The sequence below is a fragment of the Pan troglodytes genome, chromosome 6 (genome assembly GCF_028858775.2).
Source record: "Pan troglodytes isolate AG18354 chromosome 6, NHGRI_mPanTro3-v2.0_pri, whole genome shotgun sequence".
Classification (NCBI taxonomy): domain Eukaryota; kingdom Metazoa; phylum Chordata; class Mammalia; order Primates; family Hominidae; genus Pan; species Pan troglodytes.
In genome coordinates, this window is record NC_072404.2 from 8,898,598 (window position 1) to 8,911,577 (window position 12,980).

At 43.8% G+C, this 12,980-nt stretch overlaps 1 protein-coding gene across 8 annotated transcripts in view; it reads right to left on the reverse strand.

Annotated features, from left to right (window-relative positions):
* Positions 1-12,980, reverse strand: part of CARD11 (caspase recruitment domain family member 11) — a 137,335-nt gene that overhangs the window by 33,384 nt on the left and 90,971 nt on the right. For 7 of the 8 annotated variants that reach the window (XM_518943.8, XM_016957037.4, XM_054687365.2 and 4 more), the window contains 4 exons: positions 7,894-8,106; positions 6,138-6,275; positions 4,536-4,861; positions 38-217 (listed from right to left, as the gene is read on the reverse strand). In XM_518943.8, coding sequence (XP_518943.3) covers positions 38-217; positions 4,536-4,861; positions 6,138-6,275; positions 7,894-8,106 — 857 coding nt within the window. Of the gene's footprint in view, positions 1-37; positions 218-4,535; positions 4,896-6,137; positions 6,276-7,893; positions 8,107-12,980 lie in introns of those variants that run through there. The other variant, XM_054687366.2, reaches the window with a different exon arrangement.

Genomic DNA, 12,980 nt, shown 5'->3' on the forward strand with positions numbered 1-12,980 from the left:
CCCACTGCCCGTGCTGGCCCCGCCCCCAGGCCCTCACCTGGATGATGGACTGCAGCTCCTGGTTTTTGGTCTTCAGCATTTCATTCTCCCGCTCCAGTTCCAGAACCTGCTCCTTCTTGGGCCGATTTTCAATGTCATTCTTCAGTTTCAGAGACTGATTTCTCTCCAGCTTACATTCCTCCTCCATCTTATTCAACCGGTGCTTTAGCTGATCGATCTGAAATACCCCAAGGGTGCCCAGGGGAGAAGGCAGGTGGCAAGAAACACTCAGAAAAGGCAACGCTTCCCCCGATCCCACTGGGCTGGCAGCATAACCTGAGTTATGCCCCTCTCTCCTTCTTCCACGGGCAGAGAAGGGCTCCAAGAAACCTTCTCCAGTAAAACAAACTGTCATCACCCTGTTGATGGAGAGTTCCTGATTAGTCTATTTAGAATAGCTCCAAAGGGGCTACAGGCCTCAGAGAAAATTCCCTCAACCTTTGTCGGGTGGAACAGGTTATGGATTTTGGGATAAAAGAGATCCAAGTTGGTGTTTCCCACTTCAACGCCCTTCTCTGATGGGTTTCAAATTCTGATCCTCGGAACTCAAGGATTCCCCTGAGGAATCCAGGGGTTACCCAGGGGGAAGGAGGAGATGGTTGACAAGTCGGGGTTCTGGGCATCCACACTGACTTCACATCCCAGAACTGCTCTGCTTGTGTGGTTTGTTCTTCTGGGTTTCACACAAGATTTTATTTGGATAAATAGCACTGTTGCTAAAAAGGAAGAGGAAGAGGAGGAGGAAGAGGAAAAAGAAAGAAGAAAAAGCAGGAGAAGGAGGAGAAGAAGAAAAGTAGAGGAAGAAGAAGAGGAAGGGGAAGAAGAGAAAAGAGAAGAAGAGGAAGAGAAAGAAGAAGAGGAAGAGGAGGAATGAGAAGGAGAAGGAGAGGAGGAGGAGGAAGAGGAGGAAGAGGAAAAAGAGGAAAAAGAGGAAGAAGAGGAGGGAGAAGAAGGAAGAGGAGGAGGAGGAGGAGGAGAGGAAGAGAAAGGGGAAGAAGGAGAAGGAGAAGAAGAAGAAGGAAGAGGAGGAGGAGAAGAAAGAAGAATAATAGGAAGAAGGAGGAGAAGAAGGAGGAGGAGGAGGAGGAGGAGGAGAAGGAAAAGGAGAAGGAGAAGAAGACAGCCTGAAATTCACTGAATTGTAATTTCACAGGATCTCCAGCCTAAAGAACCTCCCTAGACTTAGTGGCAGAAAGAGTAGCTTCCTGGAGGAGGCAGCTATTGCATCTGGAAATGAGACAAGTGGAGATGTGCTGATTTTCACACTCAAGAGTTTAGTGTCAGGAACTGGGACCAGCAGAAGACGTCTTCAACCTGTGAGACTAATCTGTGTTCCTCCCCAAACACATCGGCTTTGCTAAAGTATCCCAAACAAGAAGGTTGCATTGGAGGGCTATAAAGAAAGGAGGCACCAAAGGGGAGAGTGTCATTTTTCAAATCTAGTCTTGGAGGGAGAATCATCTCAAGGAATCTGGCAGGTAGAGAGCAGTGGCTTTAGCAAGAAAAGACCAGCTCCTGCACCCCAGTGATTAACCTGAGACGATGAAGAAAGGGGCGTGCAGGAAGCAGCCCGAGGCCAAGAAAACCAGCCAGGGACTCTGCTGGCCAGATGTTCTTCCAAATTCTACTTACACTTTCTCACTATTAATGTATCTCCAGGGAAACATAACACAGGAGGAAGTTCCGGGAGAGAAACTTGTAAGTCTCTGCCACAGGGTAACTTCCCCAAATCCTAGGTAAAAACAGCATAGAAATCTCTCCTGCTCATGCAAAAAAAAAAAAAAAAAAAAAAAAAAAAAAAAGCTCCTCAGCATCTTCAAAGCTTAACCCAAGTGTCCTGTGCTAAGTCCCAGGTCCCACATGAGCAGGCATGGGGCGCTAGCATTGTGGGGTGCTTACAGGGTCAGCCGCTCCGCCAAAGACCTACGGTTCAGTATCCCAGCAATCCTAGGGCACACGTATTACTTTCATTATTGCCATCTGCAAATGAGGAAACTGAGGCCAATAGCTAAGTAAGTCGTAAAGCATAAAGCCAGAATTTGAACTCAAAGCTACAGGACTTACAAAACTCATGCTCCTAACCAAAACACTATTGCCTGCTGTGCCACTGACTCAATTCACCTGAATTCCCGGTGGATTGTTTACGGATCTGTCTGCTTCACTAAATTGTAAGTGACCTGAGCACAGCTCACGTTATTTATCCCCATGTCTCCCACAGTGCTTAGCACAGTGCCTCACACGTGGCAGGTGCTTAATAAATATTCTGTGAGTCTATTTTCCACCCAGCAGCCAGAGTGATCCTTCTCAGACATAAATCAATTGTCACTCCTCAGCTCTCAATCCTGCAGAGGCTTCTCATCACAACTAGAATAAATCCCAAAGTTCTTACCATGCCCCCATGATCTGGACCCCGCCATCCCTTCCACTCCCTTCTGCACCGTTTGTTTATTTGGCTCTGGCCCCACTGACTCTCCTGCCATTTCTTTTCTCTTTCATTTGTTTCTCTTCCTTCCTTCCTTACTCCCTCCCTCCCTCTTCCTTCCTTCCTCCCTCTCCTTCCTTCCTCCCTTCCTTTCTTCCTTCCTCCCTCCCTCCCTCTTCCTTCCTCCCTCTTCCTTCCTTCCTCCCTCTCCTTCCTTCCTCCCTTCCTTTCTTCCTTCCTTCTCTCCCTCCCTCCCCCCTCCTTCCCTCCCTCCCTTCCTTTCTTTTTCCTTCCTTCTTTTTCTTTCTCTTTCTCTCTCTCTCCCTTCCTTCCTTCCTTCCTTCCTTCCTTCCTTCCTTCCTTCCTTCCTTCCTTCCTTCCTTCTAGTTCTTTCTTTTGACAGGCATGGCTCACTGCAGCCTCGACCTCCCAGGCTCAGGTAATCGTCCTGCCTTATCCCCCCTAGTAGCTGGGACTACAGGTGCATACCACCATGCCTGGCTTATTTTTGTAGAGATGGGGTTTTTGCCATGTTGCCCATGCTGGTCTCAAACTCCTGGACTAAAGCAGTCCTCCCGCCTTGGCCTCCCCAAATGCTGGGATTACAGGTGTGGGCCACCAAGCTCAGCCTTCCTGCTGTTTCTTCAAAAACAAAAACAAAAACAAAAACAAAATGCCCCCTACTTGTGGCCTTTGCAAGTGATTTCCCCCTGAGACTTGCATGGTTGGCTCCTTTCATCCCTTCAGATCTCTCTTCATGTGTCTCCTTCTCAGAGACCTTTCCTGGACACCCTAGTTAAAGTAGCAATCCTCATGTTCTGTCCTCACGCCCTGTCTTCTCTTCTTGATAGCACTCATTTCTACCAAGTATCTATGCATTTGTTTTCTGATTACAATGTTAGTTCCACGACAGAAGGGTTTTAGTCTTCAGCTATGTATCCCTGGAAAAGAGCCTGGGGGCCAGGTGTGGTGGCTTATACCTGTAATCCCAGCACTTTGGGAGGCCAAGTGTGCAGATTGCCTGAGCCCGGGAGTTCAAGACCAGCCTGGGCAACATGGCGAAACCCTGTCTCTACTAAAAATAGAAAAAGGGGGGTGGGTAGGATAAAAATAGAAAAAAATTAGCTGGCATAGCATGTACCTGTAGTCCCAGCTACTTGGGAGGCTAAGGTGGGAGGATCACCTGAGCCTGCAAGGCCAAAGCTACAGTGAGCTGTGATCACACCACTGCACTCCAGCCTGGGTGACAGAGTGACACTCTGTCCAAAAAACCCCTCCAAAAAACCCAAAAACAAAAAGCCTGGTACCCGATGGAACTCAATGAACAGAAAGAATGAACGAGGCCGGGTGCAGTGGCTCATACCTGTAATCCCACCACTTTGTAAGGCCAAGGCAGGCAGATCACTTGAGCCCAGGAGTTGCAGATCAGCCTGGGCAAAATAGCGAGACCCCTTTTCTACAAAAAAATTGAAAGAATAGCCTGGCGTGATGGCGGGCACCTGTAGTCCCAGCTACTTTGGAGGCTGAGACAGGAGGATCACTTGAGTCTAGGAGGTCAAGGCTTCAGTGAGCCATGATCACACCACTGCAGCCTGGGCAGTGGAAGACCCTGTCTCAAAAAAAAAAAAAAAGAAAAGAAAAGAAAAAAAAAAAAAGAAAGAAAAGAAAGGAAAGGAAAAGAAAAGAAAAGAAAAAAGAAGATGTAAATCTCCTTAATTCATTTGCGGAGTGAGCCATTCTGGGTCTGCGTGCGCATGTGCAAGGTGGATCTGGAACTGAGCCGGGGGTGGAAAGCTGCGCACTGGGTCCGTCCTTGTGCGCATGTCTGCCCATGCGCACAGGGGATGTAGGCTGCTTACCCGGTAGCGCTAAGCACTATGGGTACACGTGCAGGTGCATAGTGGACCTAGAACTCCCAGACGCCCTGTGTCCTCCATTCCCCCTCACCTGGCTGGCAGGAAGCTCCGGCAGACCATGTGCATGTGCCTGCACCTGCTTTATGGGAGAATTGAGCCCTGGTGACATTTGTTTCCCCTGGGTCACCCTGGCGGAGTAGCCCTTGGGCACCCCTCACCTCGAGTTGGAGGTCTCGGCTCCTCATGACCGCCATGTTCTTCTCCTCACTGAGCTGTGCGTAGCGCATGGCTAAGTTGTAGTTGTCGTCCTTCACCTTGACCAGCTCGTCATTGTAGCTGTCCCGCTCTTCCTTCATCTTGTAGTACCGCTCCTGGAAGGTTAGCAGCTCCACGCGCGTCAGCGTCATCTGCTTCTTCTCATCCTCCAGCTGCCGCAACCTGGCCAGCAGCTCGCAGCGTTGCAGGTCCTTGGCCTTCATCTGCTGCTGCAGCTTGATGACCTCGTTCATCAGGAAGTGCGTGAGGCCCTCGTGGCCTTCCTCCACTGTGGAGAGGGGGCACCCAGTCAGGCCTGAGGACTGGGAAGTGGAAAAAGGAGGTTCCAGACGCAGGGCAGGTGCCATTCATTCACTCACTCACCAACGTTGTGCCAAGCTCTTTACTCACTCTGCCCATGAGGCACTGGGGATTCAGAGTGAGCGAGACTCACAGCCTTGGCCCCGGGAGAGCTTAGGGTGTAATAAGAGAAACACATTTAAAAAAATCAAATGATACCACAAATAGAATTACAGACCGTGAGGATTTCACAAAGTAAAGGTAGATGGGGCTATGAGAGTGTGTAGCAGGGGCCCAGATCCAGCCTCGTGGGCAGAGGGGGTTGGAGAAGGCTCCTGATGGTTGAGGTAAAATGTTAAGTTCGGGTGGGAAAAGGCATTCTAGGAAAGGGGAACAACATTGCCAAGGCCATATGGGGAGGAGGGAGGAACTTGGCATATTTCAGGAACTGAACGAAGACCAAAGTGGCTGAAGGAGAGAGAGAGAAGAGAAAGGCGAGGCTGGTGGTGTCAGCAGGGACTGGATCATGAAGGGTCCTTGTGGGCTGCATTAAAGACCTGGGACTTTTTTTTATATTTTAAAACAGGGTCTCGCTCTATTACCCAGGCTGGAGTGCAGGGGCATGATCATAGCTTATTGCAGCCTGGAACTCCTGGGCTCAAGCAATTCTATGGCTGCAGCCTCCAAAAGTGTTGGAATTTCAGGCATGAGCCACTGTGCCTGGCCAAGACCTGGGTCTTTACAAAGAAGCAATGAAAAACCACCAAAGCGTTTTAAATAGGGGAGGAAGAATGGAGAAAGCACTGGAACAGATCGGGAATGGATATGGAGAGTTAATGGGGTTGTGGGAGTCTGGACTGTGGGAAGTGTTGGGGCGGGCGAGAAGACTGATTCAAGAATGTTTAGAAAGGAAGATTAAGAAGGCAAGATGCTCAAGGGCTCTGGCCCATGAGACACTAGAAAGAATGCAGGCAAGGCAAGGACAAGATCTACGGGGTAGAATGAACTTGTGTTCCACCTGGCGCCATTCATGGGGGATGGTCCGTGAACACCCACTTCTCTTGGTTCCTGCTTCCCTTTGCCCCTGTTAAACTTTCATCATCAAGCAAAATAAGTGGTTGACAGACCCCAGTTCTATATGTCATAGATTCACAGCTTAAGAACCATGCCACTACTGAGGACACACACACACACACACACACACACACTCACACACACGCCCCTCCTCTTAGAGTCCAGATGTTCCCAATGGCAAAAGCACTTACCCACAATGGTGGAGAATCTCCGAGTGGGCTCTTTCCCAGTCACCAGTTTGTACAGCTCTGGGTAATAAAATTCTAGGCTCTCCAAGAAGACCACATAGCCCCTTTGCCCCTTGGTATGTAGAATGTCCAACAGCCGGCCTAGGGGAAAGACCAGATCACTCTGTGAGAATACATATCTGATGGAACGCAAGTCTCTGTGGCTGGTCTCATCCTGGACTTGTGTCCTTCAATCAACTCTAAGAAGACAGTCTCCCCACATTCTATCACTTCTGAGTTGTATCTTGGAGCCCAGATGACGTAAATCAAAGTGCCAGGCCCTCCACAGGGATTTGGTGAGCGTTAGTTTTCTGTTTCTAATAAACTGGTAGAACCAGGATAAATGGAATTGCCGCCCCAGTTTTGAAGAGTTTCCCAACTGACCAGGGCCAAAATGAACCACGTAGGCACCAGGTCTTCTATGACTGAAGGAGGTTGGAAGCACGATAAAAATTATGGAATAATATATGGTTCTCTGGGATTGAGAGCAGGAAGATAAATCTTTGGGTGAGAGGCTAGGAAAAATCATAGGAAGTAGGGATAGTTCTAGGTTTTTCTTTGGGATTATTACACAACCTGGAAACACCTTAAATGTAATTTCCCCAGCAGGTCCCAGTTTCTATACTATTGATTCCACTTATTGCTTACATTTCTGGGCCCTTCCTTAAACATTTTATTTTCAGATATTCTTCTGAGATATAGAAGAAGAAAGGTAGGTCTTAAAACTCGACCTTTTCCCTAGGACGGACAGAAGAAATAAATTTGATGGTATGTCAACCCCGATTGTTTGGTGAAGCCGCCTGCAGTACTGTTTCGAGAAACATTCCAAAGTTACATCCAAGCTCAGTGGGAAAGCATGCTGATTAGTGATGTCTGCCATGGATGCCAGAGAGTCGCAGCTGATGAGCCACTTACCACCAGCCACGCTGGGGGACAGTGATTATCAAACCTTCTAAACTGATCCATAGAAAGAAAAACATTTAACATTGTGGTCTAGTGACCATAAACAAAGATAACTCTACAAGTACATGTGTATACACATGTACATAATGTAAAATTAAAACAAGCTTCACAAACCATATTTATTACCTTTACTGAATATGATAAACCCCCCCTCCAGAAGTCAGGCTAGAAAAGCTTGTGGAACCCTTCTCGGAATATTTTTAAACAGAGAAAGTACATCAGATTACAAAAGAAACCAATTATAATAAAATCCAGTTATCAAATATTAAATAAATTTGTGTTTCAGTAACGTACTTCTTTATTAATGCATTAAATAACAAGACCTCTCGGCAGGTCTAATAAGTACTGTAATTTTGAAAGAGAGATGAGTGTAAGTGGCATTTTGAGAGATTTGCAGTAACTGTAGTGATAGGAAGAGATCTGTAATTTTCATTGTTGCCTAAGTCACAAGAATTACTAATCACTCCTGTAATTTGTGGCTTCCTGACATTTGCAATTGAGGGCAATGCTGAATTGCAGTTGAGGTTGGTAAAATAAAGATGGCATTTCTTCCCCCCTCCCAGTTTATGGATCCTTTGAGTTACATACACAGACAGCTTGAGTTCTATACACAAATGAGTAGGTGATGGACTGCGGACCCCAGTTGAAAAATCCCTGACCTAGAGCAACTTCATTTTGGTACAGCTACCAAAGGGTATGTCTGGAAGTTGCCGTGTGCGGTAGCCCTCCCTCTCCCGCAAAGAGGTCCTAAGGTTACCTGCTCGGTTGATCTTGGATGGCAGCATAGGGGCATTAAGCACTTCATCTTCATCCTGCTCATCAATGACCTTACACTGACGCAGGTAGGGCGTGAGCTTGGCAGGGTTGATATAGCGGCTGAGCATGTGCCGGTTACACTCCACATTCTCCCACAAGGCGTCCTCTTCATCCTTCAGCGTCTCCATGTAGTCATCCATCTCTGGCCCTCCTCCTTTTAGACATAAACCCCAACAAGCTTAATAAAGCAGACTCACTGGAACAGCTCTATCAACTCCTCTGGAGTGATCTCTAGAATATATTAAGTTAAAAAAAAGTCCTGTACAGTAAAGTATATATAGCATTTTACCTTTTGTCTAAGAAAGGGGGTATGAATATAAAAATATATATTTCCTTATATACTAAACATACACAATGGAAGTTTAAGCCATAAATTTTTAAAAAGATTATTTATAGGGCAGAGAGGGAAAATCCTGCGGTTGAGTCTACCCTTTCCATCCAAGTTTTTATGTCTTACTAAAAATGTATAGTTCCCTAAACAATATATACTATTGGCTTTTGTTTTAAAATTTCACATAAATGGTGTCATACTGTATGTTTCCTTTTTCAGCATGTTTTTCTCCCTCTACATTTTTTTTTGAGATTTATCTAGATGGATACATATAGATCTAAGTCATTCGTTTTTAAAAATAGCTTTATTGTGATGTAATTCACATAGCATACAAGTTACCTTTTTAATATGTTCAATTCAATGATTTTAGTATATTCACAGAGCTGTGCAACCACCACCACAATCAATTTAACATCATTTCTGTCATTTCAAAAAGAAGCTCCTCACCCTTTATTAGCCACTCTCAATTTCCCTCTAATCCCTGCTCCTCCAGCCCTGTGTCACCACTTGTTCACCTTCTGTCTGTATAGATTTGCCTTTTCTGTACATTTTATACAAGTGAAATCCTACAATTTATGGTCTTTCATGTCTGGCTTCTTTCACTCAGCAACTTTTCAAGGTTTGTTCCTGTTGTAACATGTATCAGGACTTCACTTATTTTAAATTGCTCAGTGATTTTTTCATTGCATGGACATGCCACATTTTGCTTGTCTGTTCATCCACTAATGGACATTTGAGTTATTTCTACCTTTTGTCTATTATGAACAATGCTGCTATGAACATTCATGTAAAAGTTTTTGTGTGACCGTATGTTTTTATTTCCCTTGGGTAGATACATAGGAGTGGATTGTTAGGCCATATGGCAACTCTATAACATTTTGAGGAACTGCCAAACTGTTTTCCAAAGCAGCTGCATCATTTTACATTGCCACCAGCAAGCCATGAGGGTTTTAATTCCTCCATATTCTTGCTAACACTTGTTATTGTCTGTCTTTTTTATTACAGCTCTCCTACTGAGTGTGAAGTAGCATCTCATTGTGGTTTTGATTTGCATTTCCCTAATGACTAACGATGTTGAGCATCTTTTCATGTGCATATTGGCCATTTGTGTGCATTGAGAAATGTCTATTCAAATCCTTTGCCCATTTTAAAATTGTGTTGTTTGTCTTTTTATTATTGAGTTGTAGGATTTTGTTATGTATTCTGGATGCAAGCCACTTATCAGATATATGACTTGCAAATATTTTCTCCCATTCTGTCAGTTGTCTTTTCGCTTTCTTAAAAGCATTGTTTGTAGCACAAAAGTTTTAAATTTTGAGGTAGTCCAATTTATTTATTTTTTCTTTTTTTCACTTGTGCTCTTGGCATGTATCCGAAACACCACTGTCTAACTCAAGATGATGAAGACTTACTCCTGTTTTTTTCCTTTGAATATTATACCTTAGTTCTTACATTGAGGATGATCCATTCTGAGTTAATTTTTGTGTATGGTGTGAGGTAGGGGTCCAACTGCATTCTTTTATGTGTGGATGTCCAGTTTTCCAAGCACAGTTTGTTTGAAAAGGCTATTCTTTCCCCATGGAATGATCTTGCTACCCTTGTTGACAATCAACTGACCATAAAAGTAAACATTTGTTTTTGCAGTATTGATTCTATTCCATTGATCTATATGTGTATCCTTATGCCAGTACTACATTGTCTTGATTACGGAAGATTTGTAGATTTGTAGTAGGCCTTGAAATTGGGAAGTATGAGTCTCCCAACCTTGTTCTTTTTCAAGATTGTTTTGGCTATTAGGTGCCTTTTACCTAATTTTAGGATTAGGATGTCAATTTCTGCAAAAAAGGCAGTTGGCATTTTGGTAGTGAATCTGCTGAATATGTAGATCAATTTGGAGAGTACTGCTACCTAACAATATTAAATCTTCTGATCTATGAACATGGGGATGTCTTTCTTTAAATCTTCTTTAATTTCTTTCAGCAATGTTTCATAGTTCTCAGTGTACAAGTCTTGCACTTCTTTTGTTAAATATATTCCTAAGTATTTCATTATTTTTGATGACATTATAAATGGGAGTTTTTTTCTTAATTTCATTTGTGGGATATTCATTGCTGGTCTATAGATATATAATTTATTTTTGTATATTGACCTTGTATTCTGCAACCTTGTGAAATCATTTATTAGTTCTGTTAGTTTGTTAGAGACATGATAGCCTATATATAAGATCATGTCATTTGCAGATAAAGGTAGTTTTACTTCTGTTTTTCCCATCTGGGTGCCTTTTATTTCTCTTCTTTGCCTAACTGCTCTGGCTAAAATACCTCCAGTACAATGTTAGATAGAAATGTTGACAGCAGGAATCCTTGCTTTGTTACTGATGTTAGCGGACAGCGTCCAATCTTTCACTGTCAAGTATGACATTAGCTGTAGGCTTTTGCTTTTGTTTTTAAGATAGATGTCCTTTATCAGGTTGAGGAAGTTTTCTTACCTTCTTGGTTTATTGAATGTTTTTATCCTGAAAGGGTTCTTGATTTTGTCAGATGCTTTTTCTGCATTTATTGAGGCTGCCATGTGGTTTTTGTTTTTCATTCTATTGATAGGGTTACACTACCTGACTTTCAGATGTTAAACCAACCTTGTATTCCTGGCATAAATCCCACATAGTTATGGTATATAATTCTTTTTATATGCTGCTGGATTTAATTAACTTGTTTTTTAAAATAGGATTTTTGCATTCATATTCATAAGAGATATTGGTCTGTAGTTTTCTTTTCCTGTGATGTCATTGTCTGGTTTTGATATCAGGGTATATCAGGGTACTTCTTTTCCTGTGATGTCATTGTCTGGTTTTGATATTGGCCTCAGAATGATTTAGGAAGTGTTTCTTCCTCTTCTGCTTTTTGGAAGAGGCTTTTAAGAATTGATATTAATTTTTCTTTTGTTTGGTAGAACTTACAAGTGAAGACATCTGGGCATGGGTTTTTCTTTGTGGATTATTTTTACAAATTCAGCCTCCTTACTTATTACAGGTCTGTTCATATTTTCTGTTTGTCTTGAGCCAGTTTCAGTAGTATGTGTCTTTCTAGGAATTTGTCCATTATATCTAAGTTATCTAATTTATTGGCAGCAAGTGCTCACAGTTCCCTTCATAATTCTTTTTATCTCTGTAAGTTCAGTTATAATTTCCCCTCTTTCATTTCTGATTCTAGTAATTTGCATGTTCTCTCTTATTTTGTCGATATATCAAAGAACCAACTTTTGGTTTCATTAATTCTCTGTATTCCTTTTCTATTCTCAGGTTCATTTGCTTCTGCCCTAGTCCTGATTATTTCCTTTCTTTTCCTTGCTTTAGGTTTAGTTAGCTCTTCTTTTTCTACTTTTGTAAGGGAGGAGGTAAAACTGCCTTTGCAAAAGTTATAACAGAAAATTCTGACAGTGAAAGAGATCTGACCTAACCAATTCCATCTTGCTTCTAACCTCCAAGCAGTCCTCATTCATTCCTGGGCAGAGGCCAAACTAACTTTGGGAGAAACTCAGTTCATAGATTAACGTATTATTCTGCTGCTGTCAGATGGAGTGTACTACAGATGTCTGTTAGGTCTAGTTTTTTTTTGTTTTTTTGTTTTTTTTTGATAGAGAGCCTCCCTCTGTTACCCAGGCTGGAGTGCAGTGGTGGAATCTTGGCTCACTCCAACTTCTGCTTCCTGGGTTCCAGCCAGCACATCTGGCTAATTTTTGTATTTTTAGTAGAGACAGGGTTTCGCCATGTTGGCCAGTCTGGTCTCAAATTCCTGACCTCAAGTGATCCACCTGCTTTGGCCTCCCAAAATGCTGGGATTACAGGTGTAAGCCACCATGCCCAGCCAGGTCTGGTTTGTTTATAGTGTTGTGCAAGTTTCTTATTTGTTGATCTTCTGCCTAGTTGTTCTATTCATTATTCAAAGTAAAGTAATAACGTCTTCGACTCTTTTTTTTTTTTTTTTTTTTTTTTGAGACAGAATCTCACCCTGTCGCCCAGGCTGGAGTGTAATGGCATGATCTCAGTTCACCGCAACCTCTGCCTGCCGGGTTCAAGTGATTCTCCTGCCTCAGCCTCCTGAGTAGCTGGGATTACAGGCACCTGTCACCATGCTTGGCTAATTTTGTATTTTTAGTAGAGACGGGGTTTCTCCATGTTGGCCAGGCTGGTCTCGAACTCCTGACCTCAGGTGATCTGCCCGCCTCGGCCTCCCAAAGTGCTGGGACTACAGGCATGAGCCACTGCACCTGGCCAACGTCTTCAACTCTTATTGTTGAATTACGTATCTCTCCCTCCAGCTCTGTCCATCTTTGCTTCATGTGTCTGGGGCTCTGATAGGTGCATACGCTTATAACTCTTATCGCTTCCCGGTGGATTGACCATTTTATCATTATGAGATGTTCTTCTTTAGCCACAGCCAAATTCCTGGACCTGGGGATTTCACAGTGGTGGGATGGGTGAGTATGCTGGGGGCAATTGAGCTAGAAGGTGGCATTGGTGTAGCCATGGAGTTGGAGCTCAGCCAGGGTGAGGAGACATGCAGGCAGGTCAAGGCTATGAGGGCAGAGAAGAAACCAGCAAGCAGAGGAAGCTGGTCTACCGAGTGGTGCCATGGTGAGCCCATGAGGTTCCATGAGAAGCGGATGGCCGGGGTCATCTTTCTTGCTACATAACTCAG